Raw genomic sequence first — 23,120 nt, 5'->3', positions numbered from 1 at the left:
CAGTTGCTGATCTGTTTAAAAAAAAAAATTCCCCAAACATCCCAAAGGCTGCAATGCTATTCACACTTACCCAGGAGTAACCCCATTGACTATTAGAAGCATATGCATAGTACCCTGTTAAAAGTACAGATCTGTAACATTTTCCCAAATTGTGTCACGTACCATGATAACATACCATGATAACATGTACCACTTGGTAACATCAAGTCCAGTCTATTAAAAATAAAATACACATTGAAATGAATGTGAACCAACCTGAAATGGGCTTGTGACCCACCTAGTAGGTCCTGACCCACAGTCTGAGAAATTCTGCTACATTGGCAATTAACCAAGAGTTAAGGAAGCAAGCACAGCAAAAAAAAAAAAAAAAAAAAAAAACCTGTTTAAGAAAGAAGCAAAAGCCACACCAAGCCCCAGTTGCCAAAACTTGCCTAGTTTTAAATACGTTCTGTGTCACCAATGACAAGCAGGCAATTGGTTAAAGACCTACTGCATGTGGATTACTGGTTCATCGAGTTCAGGTCCAATGATATTTTGACTAGTGGCATTTTGCAACAATGACCAATGATAAGCAGGCAATTGGTTAAAGTCCTACTGCATGTGGATTACTGGTTCATCAAGTTCAGGTCCAACGATATTTTGACTAGTGGCATTTTTCAAAACTTTGAAGCTCGTGTCTTTCACAACATTGCTTCTGGGATCCTTCAACTAGCAAAAGGTAATAGTGACAGAACCTGAGATCATAGACATGCCAACCATGTAGTCTAAACACTAAATTATGGGGCCTGACTAAGATCCGTTACAAACTTGATAACAGAGCCCAAGATCTGGGACAACTTGCAGAAGCCCAAGGAAACAGGTGGCCCATCACAGGCCAAACAGGTGGCCCATCGCAGGCCAAACCACTTGGGGATTTAGTTATTGCTATCAAGACAGTATCAGTTTGGGGTTGCAATGTGGTCTTAGAGTTGACCTGAATCCTGGGCAGCTTTCATCTTCGCAGGATTTTAAGACTGATATTGGACCAAATTAGTTTCAAGTAAGTTTTTTTCCCCCTGTTGTACAAGGTTGTTGAGCTTTAAGCATTAATTTAAAGACTTTCACTCATGTAGGATGGAATTGCTCATCTACTTCAACGCTCGACTAAATTGGGGAAATTGGAAATATAGTTAATGATGTAAATGGTGCTCAATCATCTATTAGGAATTTGATTGCACATTGTCATTTAGTAGGTTCCATTTTTATCTTTGGAAAATCTCTCCAACTAATATGTTAAATTTCTGTAAAGTACTCTGTTATTTTCATTTTCAGTTAAGGAGACTACCAGTATATTTCAGAAATGCTTATGGTTCAGGATGCATTTATAAGGATTGCCCAGTGCAAAATAAATCTAGACCTTCTATGAAATGTATCCACTTAGTTCAACAGGACTTACTTCTAAATACAGAGAGCATTACAATCTTAGGGCGCAATCCAGAGGTGCCCTGGGCTGACCCAAGTCCCTTGCATGAGTGCAGCGTTGTTGCAAAAGTGCCATAAAGCATTTTCAGGCGGACGGAAGGGGAGATATGCACCAACGTGGGCCCTGCACCAACATGGGCCCTGAGGATGGTGAGTTTGTGTCAGCCGAGCTCGGCTGGCTTAGGGGTCTGGAGGAGCGGTGAGGGGAGGGTGAGGGAAGGGTGAGAAAAAGGCAGGAGGGAGGCATCTTGGGTGGAGGAGGGCAGGCTGCAGTGTTCCCAGGGACAGGGGAGCAGGAGGCGTCCCCTGATGGCAGGAGCAGTCCCAGGCTGCTCAGGTTTGCGCCACCTCATTAGGTGGCACAGATCCGAGTAGCCCCATTGGAGCTGCTGTGGCTCTCCCCAGGGTAAGGGGAAAAGCTTCCCTATGCCTCAGACCGATCTATGAGCAGCCCAAAACTTGTGCTGGGTATAGCACAAGACTGCTGGCCATCCTTTTCCAGCGCAAGTTTGGATTGGGCTGCCTGTCTGTTTTTGCTCACAATCATCCATTTCTGGAAGCAGTTCATGGTTTGTTTTACAGACGAGAATACAAGCTCCCCGTTGCACTACAAACTGATTTTCTGATGACATGCCAAAAGCCATTTTGAATTGTACGAGGAGGAGCTAATGTGATAAATGCAGAGACATAGAAGAGCATATGCAGAGTGGCACATGTGTTCTAAACATGAAAAACATTCTGGCTTAAATCCTATGCATACTTTCCACTGAAGACAATGGAACATACTTCTGAGCAGACAAGCATAGGCTTGAGTAGACAAGCATAGGCTTTCATGCAATAAAGACCCTATGGAGAAAGAAAATAAGTCAAAGTGTTTATGCCATTCTTCAGATAACCTGATAAACATTTATCAGACTTCTAAAATGAAATCAGCCAAAACCATTGGTTCCCCAACTGTGGACCCGCTGGTGAGTCATGACCTGATTTTTGGTGCGCTGTCCAAAGGGTGATGGAAAGATCAGACAACTAATTGCCTCAAGCCCTAGGGCTGTTCAAAAATCAGATACTGTAGCTGCTAATTGCCCTGCAAAGATCAGCTCCTGCAGTTTGCAACCATGTGTAATATAGATAGGGCAGTGTTTCTCAAACTGTGGGTTGGGACCCACTAGCTGGATCACGAACCAATTTCAGGTGAGTTCCCATTCATTTCAATATTTTATTTTTAATATTGGGCAGGAGGTCTGGTCTAGAGGGTAGAGCCTCCGTTAGCCGTTAGCCCGAAGATAACATCAGAAGGTTGCAAGTTCGAGGACACCGGCAGCTCCCTGAACAGCTGAGAATGGCGAGACCCTGAAGCAGCTGACAAGCTCAGCTGAGTGATTCCACCTGCTCTTGGTATGAGCAAGAAGCGTCTTGGCTGCCCTCCATGTGAGAGATGGAGCTGCTTGTCAGCCTGCAAGGGAGAACTGGAGGCCAGACGTGAGACCAAACCAGGAAGATCCATTCTGAAATGTGGTTGGTTCTTGAAAGAGAGAACCTCTATGATTGTAAAAATCCCCCTTGAGGGATTTAAAAATGCTTGCCTATGTAAACCGCCTTGAATAAAGTCAGAGGAGTAATCCGATGACCAGAAAGGCAGTATATAAATACCAAGTTGTTGTTGTTGTTATATATTAGACTTGGCGCTACCATGGTATGTGACTGCATTTGGGGAAATGTGACACATCTGTACTTTTAACAGGCTGCTATGTATATGCTTTTAACAATGAGAGTCAGTAGGGCTTACTCCCAGGTAAGTGTGGAAAGTGTGGATAGGATTGCAGCCTAGGATTGTTAAAAATTTTCCTGCTTGAAGATGTCACTTCCTGTCATGACATCACTTCCGATGAGTCCTGACACTGATTCTAAATAGTGGGTCCTAGTGTTAATAGTTTGAGAACCACGGGTATAGGGAGATAAATGTTTGAGGGGTTTTTCTGGCCATTACAAACAAACAAACAAACAAACAAACAAACAAACAAACAAACAAACAAACAAACAAACAAACAAACAAACAAACAAACAAATATTTTCCTATATCTCCTTTTCTTAAAGTCTGGTAAACCTAGGTGGATCCTGATTGAGTTTCATCTTAGAAAGTGTGTCCCAGTGCTAAAACATTTGGAAACCACTGGTCTAGATTCAAGCCAGTTTCTTACCCTGAACAAGAGCCTGAGAACATTCCTGCAGTGAAGCAGGTCACAGGCAGCCATTGGGACATTAGTCAACTTGCTTATCTAGTCTAGTGAACTTGCTTACTGAATGGTGATGGCAAGGAAATGTAGACTGTTATGATATAATGATACAAACTAAGTTCTACTAGACACAGATTGGAACTACTAGAAGCACAGATTGGAACTAGATGTGCAGTCGCTGCTGTTGACAGTAACCATGCATTTCAAGTAACATCTAGTTTGGCCCTTATGGAAGGAGTTTTAATCCATTCCACATTCATCTAATTAAAGAGCTGCTTAGCTTTGTACGTGTGTGCGTGTACACATAGCATTTATTTCAATTTTATGATGTTTTATTGCTCACAAATAACTTCTTATAATAATGTTCTTGATTAATCCTCACAGTTGAGTTGCAAATCTGTTTTTGAAATCTAATTTGTAACTATTGAGAGGGAACTTTAATTCAAACGCTGCAGAGTTCTAAATTACTGCATTAATTTTGTCTACGTCTTCCATGGATAGCGTTAATGTGAAGTGTTTTGGTTCTCTATGGCAGTCCCATACATTTTTCCGGGTATTCCTATGCGATTTTCAAAGAGTATGCTTAGTGACAATTTATATTGGCCCTATAGAAAATTATTCTACTTAGTTTCCCATAGGGGTCATGTTTTGCAGGGGACTTATTAACTCGTTACGCTGAAACAAGTCCAATTTCCCTACTTTCTTTACCCACAACTCCTCAACAACTAGGATTAGACATGGAGCTAATCACAAATTTATGAATGAAAGCATGAACAGAGATTGCTTTGAAGTGGAAGACCTGTCAAAGTGCCAATTAAAACAGAATTACTGTGGGAAGTTTGGAATATCAATTTTGTCAGAATGCATGAAGGCAAATTATATGCCAGTACTTTTTTTTTTTTCCTTTTCTTTCCTTTTCCGTTTTTTCCCCCTGGTAAAACTGTGTGTTTATTTATTCATTCATACTGGAATTAATACGAAAATAAAAAGTCTAACAAAAGAGCATTACACTTTGTCTTGTAAGATAACCACACACTTGTTTAGCCAACCAGAATGCAAAATCTTTATATTATGTGCCATAAACTAATAGGCTGCAAACTACTGTTAGACTAGGATGTTAACAAGTATTGAAGCTACTCCACTTCTACCAATGCACTCTTTCACTCCCCCCTCCCACTTTCGGGTCATTCTAAGTTCTCCATGCTTGTTAAAATAATTTGACACATTTCAGAGGAAACACTTTCACTAACAATCTTCTGTACTCTCACTGACAAGGAAAGTCAGCACAAACCACACAAATTAATCACCTTATTATTTTTCGGCATAAAATTTCCTTCAAAGATATTTCATGTCCGTTGACTACAAAGTAAAGCAGCATACAAGTTATAGGAAAATGGAGCCATCCTCCCTTCTGCATTTCTATAAACAGAAATTAACCCAGTTGTGGTGGTTTCATTCTTGACTTCACGTATGCACATCTCGATTTCTGACACATAAATTTACAATTGCAAAGTTGCCCATTTATTGGGCCTTTAAAAAAAAAATCACTGACTGACTGGCAAGAACACCCAGAAGTTCTAACAAATGAGAGCTACTGACAGAGTGAAGAGCTGTAGAAGCTTAGAACCAGAAATTTTCAGATCCGTGCTGTACCAGTAGAGTAGCTAGTATTGTGCTGCCTCCGTTTTGTCCTAAACATAAAACTCTAGCCCTAGGAATGGCTCTGAAGGGGAGGGGAAGAGGCTGCTTGCACACTGTGATGATGCACCATGCGATTTAGTGCTCTGCACCCCCTCTAGCTACACTATTGTGCTGTATGACTATTTGGGCAGGAGGTCTGGTCTTGGGCAGGAGGTCTGGTCTAGAGGGTAGAGCCTCCATTTGCCTGAAGATTAACATCCACAAGGTCGCCAGTTCGAGGCCACCGGCACCGTGCGACCTTGAAGCAGCTGGCAAGCTGCAGCTGAGCTGTTCCATCTGCTCGGAGCGTGGGAGGATGGAGGCCAGAATGTTAAACCAGATCGGAGTGTGACACCTTGAATGTGGTGGTTCTTGAAAGAGAGAACCTTCTTTCAATTTGTAAAAATCCCTGCGTGGATTTAATAAGCCTGCCTGTGTAAACCGCCTTGAATAAAGTCTTGAATAAAGACCAAGAAAGGCGGTATATAAATACTGTATATTATTATTATTATATTATTATACAGAATGCCAGATGCAAGGGAGGGCACCAGCATGCAGGTCTCTGGTTGTATTGTGTGCTCCCTGGAGCATTTGGTGGACCACTGTGAGATACAGGAAGCTAGACTAGATGCGCCTATGGCCTAAACCAGCAGGGCTTATTTTCTTATGTGGTGAACAACTCTGGGATGTGATGACCCCCACACCAACTTCATCAACACCGAAGACCAGCAAATTCCTCTGATTAGGGAAGCTACAATAGCTTCTGGATCAGACTTTACATTTCCCCAGGAAGCAATCGGCTTCATCATATTTGTCTGCGTTTCTCCAGGACCTAGCTTTCATGCATATCAGCTCTGTTCCCTGGTCTAAGGTGCAGTTTGCCTCCCGCTTCCTTAACCTGCTCACTCTATAGGCTGCCTACAACCCAGTATTGTGACATATTCTGTGTTACACACTTACACACACAGGTGTCACTAGGGGGTGTGAACTGCACTAGCTAATGAACCTGGGGGGGGGGGTGACACCACTACTGGCCAAAATTGTGAAATCTTGGTATTTTTGAATAATACCATCATGTATGATTTGATGCATAATTTAACGCAGAATGCAGTGAAACGAACTGAGTTGAAATATCTGTATTCTATCAAAAACCTATGGCCAAATAACCAGAGAAGGAAAATCCAACAGCCTTATGTAACAAAAAGTGATTTCCACAACTCAAAACTGACCAATCAGCCTGATTGGGTTCCGGGAGCCAAAGAGGTGTTATTATGACATAGCAGGAAACCAATAGGGTGTTAGTATGAGTCAGCTCTCATTTCCTTATATCAGAGCCAATACTAGAACTATTATTAAGTTATGTGAGTACCATCAAGTTGGCCATTGGTTTTTTTGTTGGCTCCTGATTTGATGGGTGATCTATACGGCGGCGGCCGCCTTGGGTCCCCTTAGGGGGAGAAAGGCGGGATAAAAATATGGTAAATAAATAAATACTGTTATATATTAAAATAAATAAAGTTAATAGGAGTGGTTGCTGCATTTAGGCTGTGCTTATGATATTGTAATTTGTTCTGTATGGGGGAGGAGAAGATCCATCATGGGGGTGACACAATGAGTTCTCACACAGGGTGACACAAAGCCTAGTGATGCCTCTGCGCGCGCGCACACACACACACACACACACACACACACACACACACACACACACAGAATCTGTTCCAGGCAAAGAGAGGTTTTGTACACTAAGATCTGCAGAGTTGTCTCTCCCCATGCTACTAGTGCTTTATGCTATCTCACTTTGTCATGTGCAGTAGTTGGAAAAAACAGGGTAAGATTAGCTTAATGCTACTCTGATTTGTCATTGGCCATGCCAAGGGGAGGTCAAGTGCATACTGGGAGTTAATAAAGGACTTTTAGGATGTGGCAGGTGAATTTGCAGATAGCCATACATCTGGCAATGGACAAAAAAAGCTCACCAGAAGGCTGTAAAAAATTCTCTAATGTTGTTGCGTATACAGCTAGATTAGACATAGACAAAGTCAGTTCCCCACAGAAGGAACTATGCAACCTGAGTAAATCAGTGGAGTACTTTCATTGTGCCATCAAGGTAACCTTGGCTCCACAACACAGTTGTGTTTGAACGGCAGTTTAGCATTATTCCGGCTGGCAATATGTTTTATGAGGGTGTTAACAGCTGCCACACAGCATAATAAAAAGCATTGACAGTTCATTACAATAACAAATCTGATAAGGCCCTCTGCTGCTCAGCAAAGCAGCTCTTTCAATGTATCTGCCCAGATAATGCACCGGGACTGCAATTATCTACTTCTGCCCATCTCACCTTGCAACCCAGGACCTATCAATCTTCCCTGCTACTTTCGAGCAGTTTTGCCTCACACCTGACGGCCTAATGCAACCCATTTGTGTTCCAGACATTAAGGGTGAGAACTACTTCTCCTGGGAGGGAGATGCTTTCAAAACCACAAGTTAGCAGCCATGTGCCTAGGAGCAACTTTTATACGTATCCGGGTGCAACTACATATTTTCTTTATGCAATAGCCAATGCAATAGCCAAACCTGCCAACCATGTGCGCGCACTCAGTTCTTCCTTCCCCCTTGCTAAGATCTAATTCCACTTATGTGTCCTGACACCAGAATGATTTGCTTTCCCCCCAATGGAGGCAACCAATAATGTGGCCGCGATACAGAAATAAAGGCCCAGTCTGATCCAACTTTCTAGTGCCAATGCAACCACAGTGCAGCCCTGAGGTAAGGGAACAAACATTCCCTAACCTTGAGGAGGCCTCTGTGACTGCCCCACTGCAGGATGCAGCGCATGCCCCAGTGGCATGGCTGTATTAGCGCTAGAGAGTTGAATAGGACTGGGACCCAAGTTACAGTAAAATATTACATTTGAAAACAAAGTTCGCAATCCTAACCAATTTTCCAGCACCGAGGTAAAGGCAATGCAACTCCTTGGTAAGGGAACAAACATTCCCTGACCTTGAGGAGGCCTCTGTGATTGCCCCCCAACTGCTGGATGCAGCACATGCCCCACTGCGCAGCTGTGCCAGTGCTAGAAATTTGGGTAGGATTGTGCCTTAACACATTTAACCAGGTATTTATATACTGTATTGGTCTTGACAACAGACAAGAATTTGGAAAGAAAATTTTGCCATTTCCTATATTAAAACCATAGAAATGTATCAAAATAACATGCAGATTCATATACATAAATGCATTAAGAATGCTGAACTCATAACTACACCTATTTTCAAATGACCCGTATCAACCAAAGGTCATACATTCGCTGAAATCTATTACTGTGACTAACACAGAAAAAGCTTCTCAATCTCATCTACCATGACCTTCAGGTTTCTCACAGACTAGCAGGCGTTCACATCGAACCATTTATAGATGTAGTAAGTGGGTTACATTGGAAGATGTTCACATATTACTGAACTCTCACGTCTTAACAAGAAGGCATACTAAGTGCAAACTCCTGAATAACTGCAGTTCAGCTACTGTGGATGAATTCTAATGTAGAGCACAGAACCTGTGTGAGTTATAACCTTCCCTCTATGTAAAACATGAATCATAACAAAAGCCACTCAAGTCCATGCTATCTGACAATAAAGTTGGCATTTGCATGTGTCTGTTGTGTTACTCTGCAGGATGTTAAAGTGTTACACTGGAGAAAATTAGGAAAGCAACCACAACACTTCCACCACGACTGACACCAATCCAAAAACCTTAACCAGCAGTTCTCAACTGGTGGTACGCGTACCATCCGTGGTCTGCCGAGTAGTGTTGGGTGGGACGTGCAGCATCCACCACTCGGCAGTGAGACCGCAAGACGAGCTTCCATAGGTGATAAGAAGCTTGAGCCAGTCGGCAGAGCTCTAGTGAGTCATTTCTGAGCACAAGGTAAAGCTCTCCTGCCTACCCTGAACCTCTAACTGACCATGGAAGCTTCCATTGCAGTCCCCAAATCCAGAAGTAACTGGCGATGATGTCATCACCAGTTACTTGCAGTGGTATCTCCAAGGACAGTGTGGCAGAAAGTGGTACATCAGGGAGGCATCGTTGAGAAATGCTGATCTAGCATGTATACAAAGAGGCTTGCTTGGATTGGTCTGTCAAACCAAATGCAGTTTATGGAAGGTGGAGTAACAGAATTACATTTCCAGTATTTTGCACAGTTGGAATGAGTTGTTGTTACACAAGACTGCCACGATTGGCCAATACTGGGATCCCTAGGCCACATACACTTCAGATGGTCATTTATCCCGTATGATATGGTAAAGAAATTAAAATCCCTCCTCTGTGGACATATGATTTTGCGTCGAGCCCTGATCTCACAGAACTTGTATGTGGTATTTGCAGGATTTGCATGCTACAACAAAGGAGGCCTATTCACTTTTACCAGCCCTTTTAACCATTTGTTCTCAGCAAATGAGAATTGCAACGCCACATATGCTCCTAGGGAAAAAGTCGTACCTGGGAGGAAAATTGGGCTGCAACAACAACTGATCATGGTTTTCAATAGGCTCTCCCTATTGAGAGGCAGTCACCCAGTGTTGGCACCAGAAAAAAAAATATATATATATTTAGCAGGGTCCCAGAAGAGGCGAAGTGCAACAGGAGCAAACTTTATGCTATATGTTAGATTAAAAATATATATATTTGTTTCACATTAAAAATCATTTCTACCTAATGCTGCATATACACAACAGGGATCAAATTTGTACACCTGTGGGCTGGGAAGATATGGGTTAATGCTCTCATCCTAAACATAAGTAGAAGTGAGCTGCTCTTTATCTACCGCTTTATTTGTCTATCAACTGATTCAGAAAAGCCATCTGTGTACAAAGTGTCTTTCCATCAAGTTCCCACAGAGGTTCAGCAATGGGCATAATGGGGGGGGGGGAACTACTGCTCTCATCCCCCTCTCTAGTACCGCCTATGCCACAAACATGCCCAGTAGCATGGAAAGGAGCCTGGAGGCTTTTCTGGGAAGGAAGTCTGCCCATGCAAATGGTGGAGCTCTAGCAGGACCTTAAATGTTCACCACTACTCCATACCCTAATTTCAGGCTGATTTGGAGAGTCCTTCCAATTCTGATGTGCTGCTGTAGTCTCTCCTCTCCATCAGATCTGTGGGTTCTTTTCATTTCCATACCCTCACTTGGAATTGGCTTCATTTGTCCTCAGTGACATCGTGGAGACAAAAAACTTACTGTGTGAATTGGCTCTCAGTGTGTTTCTGTTCAGCTAAACCCCAGGATATTTTATTATTGGTATCTCGGTTCTGATACCATCATGCTGCAAAGCATTGCCTGACGGAGAGCCACAGCACCTGAGAATCCTCATTACTGTCTCTAGATGCATAGGATCGTCCCTCACAACCGGCGTGAGTTTTCAGCTGGAAGTCTGTGATCAGCCACACTTTAAAGAGCTTATGTTTTTCCTTACAAAAACAGAGAACAGCTTCCTTTCCTCATCACTCAGGTAGGAGAGTCTCCTCCCATCCTGTAGCCATCTCAACATGTTCCTGGCTTCTGTTTTCTCAGAGTTGACAAAATATATTTAGCCTTTCCCAACAATATCAAGGAAAATTCACAATAAGCTTTAGCATCCATGGTCCTTCAAGAGCCACTTGCTGAACGGTTTCCATAGCAACATAAAAGAGGGCTGGAATGTTTGCCCCAAATGTCAGTGAGCTTTAAAAAAATTGTTTTATTTCTATGAATTTGAACCACAAATCAACACTGAACAAATGTCACATAGTAGGTAGAGTATGTGCAAAAATATAATCTAGACTTGAAGTACTGAAACTCCCAAATTGATTAACTTTCTGCTCCATCCTCCTCTGCGCTCTGTTGTAAACGCTGTTGGAAAAACATCCTGTGAAATGATGACACTGTGGGAAAATAAGTGCGGTGGGGAATCAGGGAGACAAGAAATATGACCTGCTCAGTGCTGACAGGTACTTCATCCTACACAAAGCAAGGTAGTTGTGGCTTTCACATCAATGAGCCTGTTATCTTCCAATAGCTTATTGCGTCCTTTTCAACATATCAATCCAGAGTAACCTGATCAGGTATGAACCAACTCACACAGTGTAATCAGGAAAGGCACAAAATCAGGGGCAACGGCATCACTAGGGCTCGCGTCACCTGGTGCAGGATGCCAGCGCGTCACCCCCCCACACAGTGGGCAGAGCAACACCCCACGTGGTGGGCATGGTGATGTACCATCACTCCGTCCCCAGTGGTTTTGTGACTGTACCTTTTGATAGAACAAAGACAGAACACATTCTGCATGAAATGACGCATTGATTGATATTAGTATTATTGGTATTATTCCATAATGGTATTATTCCTCCAAACTGTGATTTTAGTCACTAGTGGTGTCACACACACCCGCCCCAGGTGTCAACTTACTAACAACTTATTGCAGCAGTTCTCAAACTTTTAGTACTGGGACCCACTTTCTTTAATGACAATCTGCCCAAGACCCACCAGAAGTGATGTCATGGTGGAAGTAACATCATCAGGCAAATTAAAATAAGTAAGTGTAAATTAAAGTAAAACAAATAATTAAATAAGCAGAAGCCAGCCCTGGACCACCAAGTGAATTTCCTCTGTAGCCTGCCTGCAATAACACCCCCTCCTCCAAAACCAGCAAGGTTTTCAGCCCTACCCAGTACCCAGTTCAATTTAAGAACTTCTGTTTAAACCAGATCACTGTCAGGATCCACCTGGCTTTGCAAGTCTCAGAAAAGTTCACCTTATCAGCTGAAGCCTGTTTTGATCTTTTTTAGTGTGGGGGGGGAGGCTGCCTTCTGGAGCACTTGTTTAGCTGCAGGTGCATAGGATCAGGACCATTCTGGTAGCTTTGCACTCTCCTTCACCTGATCTTCCACACCAGCCAAGGCAAGTTTGCTTACTCATGAGTAAACGCAACCGTGAGGCTTATTTTTGCTTTCCATAGGGCTCAATACATTCATCTGCTTGGAGGGAGGGACTTCCTTCTCAGGTGTTTTGGGGGGCTGCATTCATTGGATCAGGACCATTCTGGTGTCATTGGATTCCTCTCAGCCTGCCCTTTCTGGCAAACTAAGGCAATTTTGCCTACTTGCGAGTAAACGCGTGATACGGCTCACTTTCACTTTCCATAGGGCTCCAAGCATTTTTTGGTTCTCCGGTTTTTGGCCCTAACTTTTGATAGAAAGGAGATATTTCACTCTAGTTTGTTGCACTGCATTCCGCTCGACATTCCATATCCAATGGTATATAATATGATGGGGTTACTCCTAACCACTGCGATTTTAGCATGTCACCCCCCAAGTGCACGTCATCCCCCTTGTGTGCGTCACCCAGTGCAGCCTCCACCCCCCGCACCCCCTAGCAATGCCACTGATCAGGGGATCCACATATTTTAACTACCAGTCAGCCTGGAACAGGGGTGGTTTAGGCGGCGGTGGCCATGCCATGCAGATCAGACCTCCTTCCCAGGTCTAATCCGCTGCACAAAGCAGAGCGAACTTGTGCCAGCAATTATCACTGGCACAGGTCTGAGTTGACCTATTGCAGCTGCTGGGACTTATGATGGGGCAAGAGGAAACGTTTCCCCTTACCCCAAGGAGACAAAATTCCCCTACGGGGTGCAACGTAGCCTGAGCATGGCACCACTGCATTGCCACGCAAGGATTTAAATAGAATTGGGCTGTTAGTAGCTTAATATGGAACCTCCAAATTCAGAAGCAGTATATCTCAGGCACTGGGCACAAACAGGCACAAACCAATTTCCGTAACACCCACGTTATGACCTTCCACTCTAATCCTAACTAGCCTCTGTCAGAAAAATAGCTCTATGTTAGATGACTCTTGGGCAGACACTTTTGCTTTAACCCCATGACTTCATTCCAAATAACAACAAATAATTCTGAACTACAAAGGGATTGGATCTGGTAATATGTGTGCATCCCTATTTCATTTAACCTGTGAAAATGCCCACTGATCAAATGAATCACTTTGCATTTGGAGCCAGTATTGAAAGCTCCCACTCTTATGCAAGAAACCCGCAAAAGTAGGATTGAAAACATGCCTCCCTGAGTATATATATTTAGGGACCAATCATATCCAATTTTCCAGCACTGGTACAGTTGTGCCAATGGGGTGTGTGCTGCATCCTGTGGTGGGGCCTTCTCAAGATAAGGGAACATTTGTTCCCTTACCCTGGAGCTGCATTGTGGCTATACTGGAGCTGGAAAGTCAGATAGGATTGGGCCCTTACTTACTGAATTTATGTACTTTCTTTCAGTGCAGTTTATTAGTTTAAAACACACACACACACACACACACACACACACACACACACACACACAGTTCCATTCCACTTTTCTCCAAAAGAACCCAAAACAGATCACAATAAAAGCTAATAAAACAATCATACAACGCATTAGCAAACAATACAATTTACAGCAGCAACAGCACAGTAAAATATCAAAGTTGCTGTCCCACTGTTCATACTACTTCAAAGGCCTAAAAAGTCATGCCTTTACCTGCCTGCTGAAAGCACAAAATATGGGAGTGTGACCAACTTCCAAAGGGAAGGTATTACTGGACTTACAATGCGAAATAATGGTTCACAATCTTAGACATTATATAAAAGTAAAAATGGACAGGAAACAAGAGAAAAATAAGAAAATCCAGGTACCAATTACCAATGTAACCAGACAGAGGCTTGGGCAGACTGTGTCACTTTATTAAGAACTGTACCCCTAGCGTACAAGTCTCACAGTGGGGGAAACAGCACTAACCATCTACCTCCCCCGGGGAATAATAGGTATACCATCTGACTCCAGGCTATAATCAGTCAAAGACCAAGAGCCAAGGCAGCTGGACAGAGCAGGCCCACAGGCCAAGTCAAGTAGTACCTTTTACTCACTTCAGCCAAGGGGCTGCCTGCCAGCTTCACCAAGCCTGTCAAGCATTATCCAAGCAGCACTGGCTCACCCCCTGACTTTGCTGCATCAGAACGGACACCAAAAAGGTGGCACCTGCCTACTCTACCCACACACCACCTGCCTAAAGTGACCAAAGAAAATCAGTGAGAGAAAATTTCCTATCTGACCCCTTTAAAGTGTGACCAACTTTTCTCACACTGAATGAAGGGTGGATGGCAGAGGATCACTGCTGGGACCCAAATACTCGGTAAAAAGGTGTGCAGCCTCCTACCCTTGTGCTTGCCCCGCCCAGAGCTGGGACCAGCCAACAAACGAGCATGAAGCATCTGCCGAGCTTCGTGGATGGGGAAAGCAGCGGCATGCTACAAGCGCCACCATTATTCTTACATAATAGTTACATAATGACCAGGTCATATGGTCATTGACTAAACCAGTTCTGGGTGAGGAAGAGCCAAAGGGCTGTTGGTGCCAGCTGAGCTGTTGATGGAGGTGGTCCCATTGTCTCACTTGTCCATCAGAAGCATTGAGGGGGAACGATTGCTGACAGAAGTAGCTTTGCAAGGGGAGGAGAATGATGGCAACTGACCCCAGCCAGGTTAAACTCAGCAGCTTGCATGGCACTAGTCAGAGGCTCCCATGCTATTCAATGGTTCCAGGCTATATAGTTCGCATTTGTAACTATTATTAAGAACATTTATATACCACTTTTCAACAACAACAACAGAAGTTCACAAAGCGGTTACAGAGAAAATCAAATAACTAAATGTCTCCCTATCCCAAAACAGCTCACAATCTAAAAAGAAGAAACACCAGCAAACAGCCACTAGAAAATATACATGTATATTTATATTAGATATACTTCTTTATTTTTAAAACACAAAGGTAGGGTTAGCGTTTGGGCTGGGCTAAGAGGCTTAGGGCCCAATCCTATCCAACTTTCCAGCACCGGTGCAGCTGCAATGCAGCCCGATAGTAAGGGAACAAATGTTCCCATACCTTGAGGAGGTCTCTGTGACTACCTTCCCACTACAGGATGCAGGGCATGCCCCACTGGCACTGGAAAATTGGATAGGATTGGGCCCTCAAGACATATATCCATGGGGCTTGTTGCCCAGTTATAGTGGAATGCAAATGACCAGGATGGAAGAACAACCAAATGAGAATGCCCAGCGATGCCAACGACTGGGATGCATTTGACCAGGACATAATTGCCCAGGATGCAAATACTCCAGGACCTTTTATTCTAAGGAGAAATAAGATGTTAACAACTACACTGAAACTCAGTGTTTAATGAACATCCACAGCTTTTCCCAGTATATTATAAAGATTTTTTTTTTCAGAGGTTCTATGACAGATCAATAGCTAATTGAACCAGTTTACAAGAACCAATTATCAGATACCCAATTTCAGGAGGGTAAATCAAGTGGAGGCGAGGAGAATAAAAATTGTGTTCTTATTTCCTCATAATAACTAATGGAAAACTTCAACTGTAATTTCTTAGGAGCACCTCTGAAGACTAACTTTTCATGTCCAAACATGGGCAAAAAGGGAGGCATTGGGCTTCACAAGACAGAGTTCCTAACCAGTGAAGAACAGGGCAGGATTATTCGGTGCTCTGCCTGGAAAGACAGCACAATAGGGGCTCCTTGAGGGGTCGAGCAGGTTGCACATATTACTAACGTCAGCTTCTTGGTCTTTGCAAAAACTTGTCTTTCTACATCAGGTCTGGAACTACTTGGAACTGCTACCTCCTGGCTTACCAATAACATGACCACCATAACATGTGATAGAGAATGGGAGTCTACGCATGGGAGGAGCTACGACTAGTCAAATGACATAGGTACATCCTATGACTTCTGTCACCAAAGCACTGGCTGACAAATAAGAAGCTTGCCTGTGACATGTGAAATGGCTTTGACTCATCACAGAGGGCAAGAAGGATTAAAGAAGATCATTCTGTCCTTTCACTTGGGTCATGTTGTGTTGCCTCCCCCACCCTGAAATGCATTAAAAAGAAGCAAGGCCTTTTACAAGTAACATCCTGTCTGAAGATAGGGATAACATTAAAACAGAATAGAAGCATTTTTGAAGCTCAGGCTGTGAAACATTAATTCTCAGAATAATATCTATCCAAGATGACAAGTTTCAAGCAAAAGCTGTACTCTGGTGCATAAAGGAGGGGGGTTATTCCTTCTTCCCAAGCACCGTTTTCCTGTCAAAACCCTCTTTGTACCATTTTTTTTCTTGTTAAAAATGGATGAGTGGGGGAGCAGAGCTAGCAACAACCCCCCTCCAAAATATTTGCCCCAGGAGGAAAAGCAGCAGCTTCCCTTCTGGGGCAAATTGCAAACTGCAGTTTTAGGAACTGTGATTTTCATCAGAAAAAAACGGTTTGTGGGGCTGTAGTCCCAAACTTCATCAGTTCCCTTGTGGTTATTTTTTTTTTTTTTGGGGGGGGGGGGGGGAGCAGAGGTTAACCATCATAAGGAAGGAAAAGCAATACCACATTTAACAGCACATGTGGTTTGACCCAATTTATGAGTCATAAAAGTTATCATATAGTATAGAAAAAATACCAACATGGATATTAAGTTGTGAAGTTCATTGCCCCACAATTTTGTGGGTCATAAAACAAACAGATTTCAGAAATGGGAACCTTTTCACCGGAAAATACGGAAGAGTCCAGCTTCACTTACAGTGGATACAAATGACCTTTTGCCAAGAAGCCACTCACTACAGTATATGCCTAACCATTTGATATGTCAGTTGTCAGAAAGATCCTACCCATGCGGTAAGGAGAGTTTTAGCAGACGCAAAGCACAGAAAAGAGCAGGAAATGAATAATGAAAGCCAGAGCTGTTCTCATTGCTGAATTTGCATTAGAAACACAACATAATGTTAACAACAGTCACTCACTGTTTGGTCACTTCCGGCATTTTGGGCTGCTCCTTTTTCTTCCCTTCAACCGCTGATTCAATGGGAGTAAGTACTACTGCAGCACAGGAGACTATAGACTGGTGTGAATCTTCCCGGCAAACTGCAAAAAATCAAGAAGAGTTTTTTTTAGAGTACTATTTTTATTTTTTGCTAGACATGACATCCAATGCAGTCTCCTCTTGTACCGACTCTAAACACAATCCTAACCAGGTCTACTCAGAAGTAAGTCCTATTGTGTTCAATGGGACTTACTCTCAGGAAAGTGAGGTTAGGATTGCAGCCTTAGCTTTATCATCATACAACTTACAGCACAATCCTTTGTCAGCCTCTGCCAGCGGGACGAGCATGTGTGCTGTCGCAAACAAGCCATAAGGCACGTTTTGGCAGCACAGAGGCTCCTGGTACCAGTGCAAAAGCCTGCACCAGCCTGCCGGCACCAGTCAAAGGCCTGCACCTGCCAGAGAAGGTCTCCGCAGGCTGGTCGAGGGGTGGGTGGAATGCGGAACAGAAGCAGGAAAGGGGTTAAGCCATTTTTACCCAATGTTACATGTGCGCAACAGGGATCAAATGTGTAAACCTGTGGGCTAGGCAGAAATGGGTTAAAAGGGCAGAAATGGGTTAAAAGGGGAGAGCAGGGAGGGGTGAATCAGTCCCAGAACAGGGGTGGGGACAGTGGCAAAGGCCTTCACCATATTCTATCCCCCTTTCCCAGGCCTGATTTCCCAACACAGGGCTGCTCAGATTTGCACCAGCTATTTTGCTGGTGGGAGTCTGAGTAGCCCCAATGCACGTGCTGGAGTTTACCAGGGACATGGGAACAAATATTCCCCTACCCCAAGGTGCCCACCAGCAGCTTCCTTTGCCGCATAGGATGCAGTGGAGGCTGTTCTGGTGCCACTGAATCCATCTGTGGGGCAAAGGATAGGACTGGGTCATCAATCATATAATCTCAATGTTTTCATGGTAATTACAGATGCATTGGCAGGTGTCTCATAAAATCTAGGTATGTGTGAGACTCAAATGAGACTTACCTGAGAAAGTCTTGCCTATTTTTGTTTGAGCTTATGAAATGTACACCCCGCTTTTTTCAGTAAGCCCAAAGTAACTTAAATTTTTCAGAAGAACCAGCACTGGCAAATGAAAACATTTTTTTCCCCAAGCAGGAATCATTAAAAAGTCATTTTTTCCCCCTAAGTTTAAGAGGTCAACTTGCAACTAAAGGGCTTAACACTACCACAATAAAACATCCAGAAGCCATTACACCCTGACAGCTGTTGAATAACTCTGAAAGGAGATGGTAGACTCCATGCAGTTCCCAGCAGTCAGGTATCCAACATATCACCATCAAAACCTACACTAATTGGTAACTCTGCCAGCACAACTGAATCACTGCTTATGCATCCTGTATCTAAACTATGACTTTTGCTCCCCAAGTAACCTCCTCAAGGCCAAAGCTGGTGGAGGAACAACATTTGTGAATCTGTTCAAGCTTTTATACACGGTAACTTGCCCCACAAACAAGAGCCTTTGGCCTCCGCATTCTATTCCACACTTCTCTAGGCACTTGCTTCAATCATAAACACCTCTTAACAAGTGTCTCTTTTACGCTCAGTTTCAATGTACAAATTTGTAGCTCTGCAATTTAGGTAGCATAGTTGTTATGAGTGCACCCTTGTTTCTCTGCCAGTTTGTTTCTTAATTCAATGTGCTGGTTTTGATCTTGATTGCTTAAACAGTCGGCTAGCAGGATATCAGAAAAAATGCCTCATCTCACGTTCCCTGTTGTGCTTTCAGAACTTCAGAAGGTGCCAAGCTGATGGTTCCTGTGTTCTTAGAGACACGAAAAAATGCAGCAGGTTCTCTAGCCTCCGTGAAGAAGAGCCTCACAGACTGAGAACTTGCTGGTTGCCTATTCTGCAGGCTTGTATGGACCTTGCTTTTAGTTAGTCTATGAATTCCTGAGTTGCAAAGCACTTGGTTTTACCTTAACAAATGACTTCTCTGTACCACTCTGCTAGTGACATGCGGTGAGATCCAAGGCTAGGGAGGAACTGCATGCAGAGCTTGGTGACCCGGAAGTATGGTGGTGACGTATAGTATAGTATGGGCAGGAGGTCTGGTCTAGAGGGTAGAGCCTCCATTGCCTGAAGATTAACATCCACAAGGTCGCCAGTTCGAGGCCACCGGCACCGTGCGACCTTGAAGCAGCTGGCAAGCTGCAGCTGAGCTGTTCCATCTGCTCGGAGTGTGGGAGGATGGAGGCCAGAATGTTAAACCAGATCGGAGTGTAACACCTTGAATGTAGTGGTTCTTGAAAGAAAGAACCTTCTTTCAATTTTTAAAAATCCCTGCGTGGATTTAATAAGCCTGCCTATGTAAACCGCCTTGAATAAAGTCTCGAATAAAGACCAAGAAAGGCGGTATATAAATACTGTATATTATTATTATTATAGTCTCCATAAAGGGGATACTAGAGCTGCAACAGATGAGCTCTCAGCCTCCCCTTCGATACTGCAACCACTCAGAAACTGGCTGGAGTGCATGCACAATCACAGGGAATCACACTGCACATGCATTCCACCCAGTTTCTGAGCACTTGTGCAATCACTGGAGAGGCTGAATTCTCACTACCACTGCTCTAGTTTAGCAGCAGCAAGAGCTCAGCTTTCCTCGTGATTGTGAAACCCCTCCAAAATTGGCTGGAACATACACATAATCACAGGGGAGGCTATTTTCTTTGTAGGACAGGAGAGGCTCTGCCTCCCCTGGCCACACACTCCTGCCCTCTGCCTGCCCTCGGCATTTATCAGCAGAGGCCTCACTGCCAAGTGGGTGGTTATCGTAGGAAGGGACTTTCCAGTGGCAGTGCCTCATTTACAGAAGTACTCTGGGGCAGCTCAATCCTGAGCTGCCCGGAGCGCGGGGCTGCTGCAGTGCCAAAATGGTGACAGTGCCATCCAATGTGCCCTGGGGAATCGCAGCCACCTCCTTCGAAGAAGGGGACTTTCATCCCCTTCCCCATGTAAGGAAAGTGGCTCCACAATGGGGCTCCTTGATTCTGCACCTGCTATTGAGCAGGCACAAAGTGACAGAGTTCCTTATTGAGCCAAGAGGCTTGACGCGGGACTCCGAAATTGGTGCAGCCAAGCTCCACTGGTCCCACCCCTCCTTCCCCACTCCCTCCCCCACCACGCCTCCTCCCTGCCCTCTTCCCACTCTTCCCCCGCCTCCCCCCACCCAGAATGCCTCCTCCCCACCTTTCACCTTGCCCCCACCCACCTCTCTGCCTCCAGGCTGTCCAGGTGACCACCATGTGGTCCCACCTGGCTATATACTGCTGTTCTTAAATCTATATACTGAATTGTAACATTTTTATTTGAATGGTTGAAAAAAATGGTAAGGCACAGCAAGAGGCCTGGGTAGGTTGAACATCACAGGCTAAACATATAAAATAAATACACAGATACATATAAAACTTTAGTTGACTTAGACTTAGCCTTGCCACAGGAGCAGATGAAACAGATTTTTGTCTTTCTGCAGCACAACAATTGCTACAGAACCTCTGTTCTTTGAACCATTACTTCTGAGAATGCGATTACAGACAACAATGATCCCCAAAGGGGTTAGTTGCTATAAATCTGCAATTAAGCCACAGGCCAGGTTCTTTAAATACTGCAGAGCCACAGTGACAAAAATTGTAATTACTTTAATAGGACCATTACTAGCAAATGAATTACATCCTATCAAGCTTTCTCTGTTTTCCACCTCTTTCACAATAGTCACCAAGGATGCAGCTAGATCTGGTCTGCATTAATCAAAGAAGGATCCCAATAGAGAAGATCAACATTTGAGTTCCATAATTGGTGGAGATATCATATCTGAAGAGCCCTGGGATTCTTTCAAGTTAATGAGATCAAGAACAATGATGTGAGGTACACATAATGGCAAAATCAATAAGGAAATCGAAGCTTCTCATGATTATAGTTTGTATACAATCATGAATACACAAGGATACATGTAATCTCCAGCACTCCCTTCTGTAGTGCTCTGCATGTTTCGATGACCTTCATTCCCCAAGTTTTAATCACACATTTAATTAAAAAATGTTACATTGAGGGGAAAAAAACAACCAGTATGTTCTGCAGATAATTCCCATCACAAGCAAGAAATATAAGCCTCCAGTGGAATGTTAGGATTCATAAATTCAATGTTATTGGTCAGACCCTTCTGAGATGAAAACAATCGAAACAGCTACTAGGGATGTTAACAAATTATACTGTACACACACACACACACACACACACACACACACACACACACACACACACACACAGAGAGAGAGAGAGAGAGAGAGAGAATATGCAATGCTGAGGATTTCTAATTTTTTAAAAATGTGTATTTTTTGTTTCTATTTATCTCTTCCAAGTTACATGCAAGGATTCTCAGTTAAATAGCATAGTTGTGCCCTTTTAAAACTTACTTTATTCTTCAAAATAAATATGCTCAATGGAGAGAAGTTATCTAAAATTGCCCTGCCTTATAGGAGAAAAGCATCAGAATTCATCCTATTGTAACAGCTGAATGATGAGAAGAAGAAGAAAACTAATAAGAGGCAGCAATTCTTCTACTTGCTCTCCAGACAAAAATAAATTCAATTTTTTCCAGGGCCCCCTTCATACACACACCCAAACCATTTATCTTCCATGCTATCCCCTACAGCTATGTTGTACATAAGGTGCTGGGCAACTCAAACCTGGTCTCCCAGCAGTCAAGGCTGCTTTCTGTAAGCCTGATAAAACCGTTCTAGGCTTCAAGGGTGCCATCTAGGGTGCAGTGCTATCCTGTCAAGGGCCCGGTCTGGCTCACTAACCACTAGCTTCAGAGCTTTCTGCTCTGCCTAAGCAACTCTAGTCTGGTTTGAGGACAATTTCCTAAGCCCCTGTTCCCTGGCCCTAAGTGCTACCCTGGATCATGCCTCCTGCCTGATTTTGCCTATGCATGTGCTTCTGACCCCCTGACTCTCTAATTCAGTGCTTCCCAAACATTCTAGCACCGTGACCCATTTCCAGTCTCCCTTCTGGTTCAAAAAGGGCTCCACACCCTCTACTCCCCTCTCACCACCTCCCTGCTCCCATGCCCCACCCTCTCCTGTTGCCCGTCCAGGTGAAAGACCACTTCTCACAGGCCACTCCAGCACCATGCTGATGAGGTGGGAATTGACACCTTCTGGCTCTCCCAGCACAAGATGTTGCAGTCGCTTGGTGCGGCCAGTCTTGGTACCGGCCATATCAGCTGGGTAGATCCCAAGTGCGTCTTGCACCACTGGTGGGTCATGACCCACAGTTTAGGAACTGCAGCTCTAATCGCTTCCTTGTGCTTGAAATCCCATCCCCCTGCCTGTTTTGGACTGAGAGTCAGCAGCCAAGCTTCCAGCACTACCTGGCACCTTATCCTTCTTAGGGTTGGCAGTATGTGATGAGGCTGGGGGCTTTGGCAGTCATCAGCACATCTGTAAGACAGAGGCTGCAACCCGGGTGGGAAAGTCCCACACACGGCTTTCAGGTATTCTCATCTACACAACAGCCCTGCTGAATATTATTGTGGAGAGGCTGTTCCCACATAGTGCATCATGAATGCAAAAGGAGTCTCAGCCTAAGGCAGGGCTTTTCAGACTGGGGCGTTGTGACACCCCAGCCTGTGGGCCCTGACCTGTTTCCCCTTAAGGGGTGGGAGCAGCCAGGAGGCAGGGAGGTGGTAGCGGCGCAATTCCCAGGATTGCGCCACTCAGGGGGGCTGCAGGGGTTGGGTACACTTACCAGAGCCTCCTGTAGCCTC

The 23,120-nt window shown here is 44.0% G+C and overlaps 1 protein-coding gene across 2 annotated transcripts in view; it reads right to left on the bottom strand.

Annotated features, from left to right (window-relative positions):
- CCSER1 (coiled-coil serine rich protein 1) overlaps positions 1 to 23,120 on the bottom strand; it is a 741,465-nt gene that overhangs the window by 616,879 nt on the left and 101,466 nt on the right. For both annotated transcript variants that reach the window (XM_066632826.1, XM_066632827.1), the window contains exon 4: positions 17,265 to 17,385. In XM_066632826.1, coding sequence (XP_066488923.1) covers positions 17,265 to 17,385 — 121 coding nt within the window. The remainder of the gene's footprint in view (positions 1 to 17,264; positions 17,386 to 23,120) is intronic.

Source organism: Tiliqua scincoides, chromosome 6, assembly GCF_035046505.1.
Source record: "Tiliqua scincoides isolate rTilSci1 chromosome 6, rTilSci1.hap2, whole genome shotgun sequence".
Classification (NCBI taxonomy): domain Eukaryota; kingdom Metazoa; phylum Chordata; class Lepidosauria; order Squamata; family Scincidae; genus Tiliqua; species Tiliqua scincoides.
Note: the sequence above shows the minus strand (reverse complement) of the source record. Positions and strands in the feature narration are given on the sequence as shown.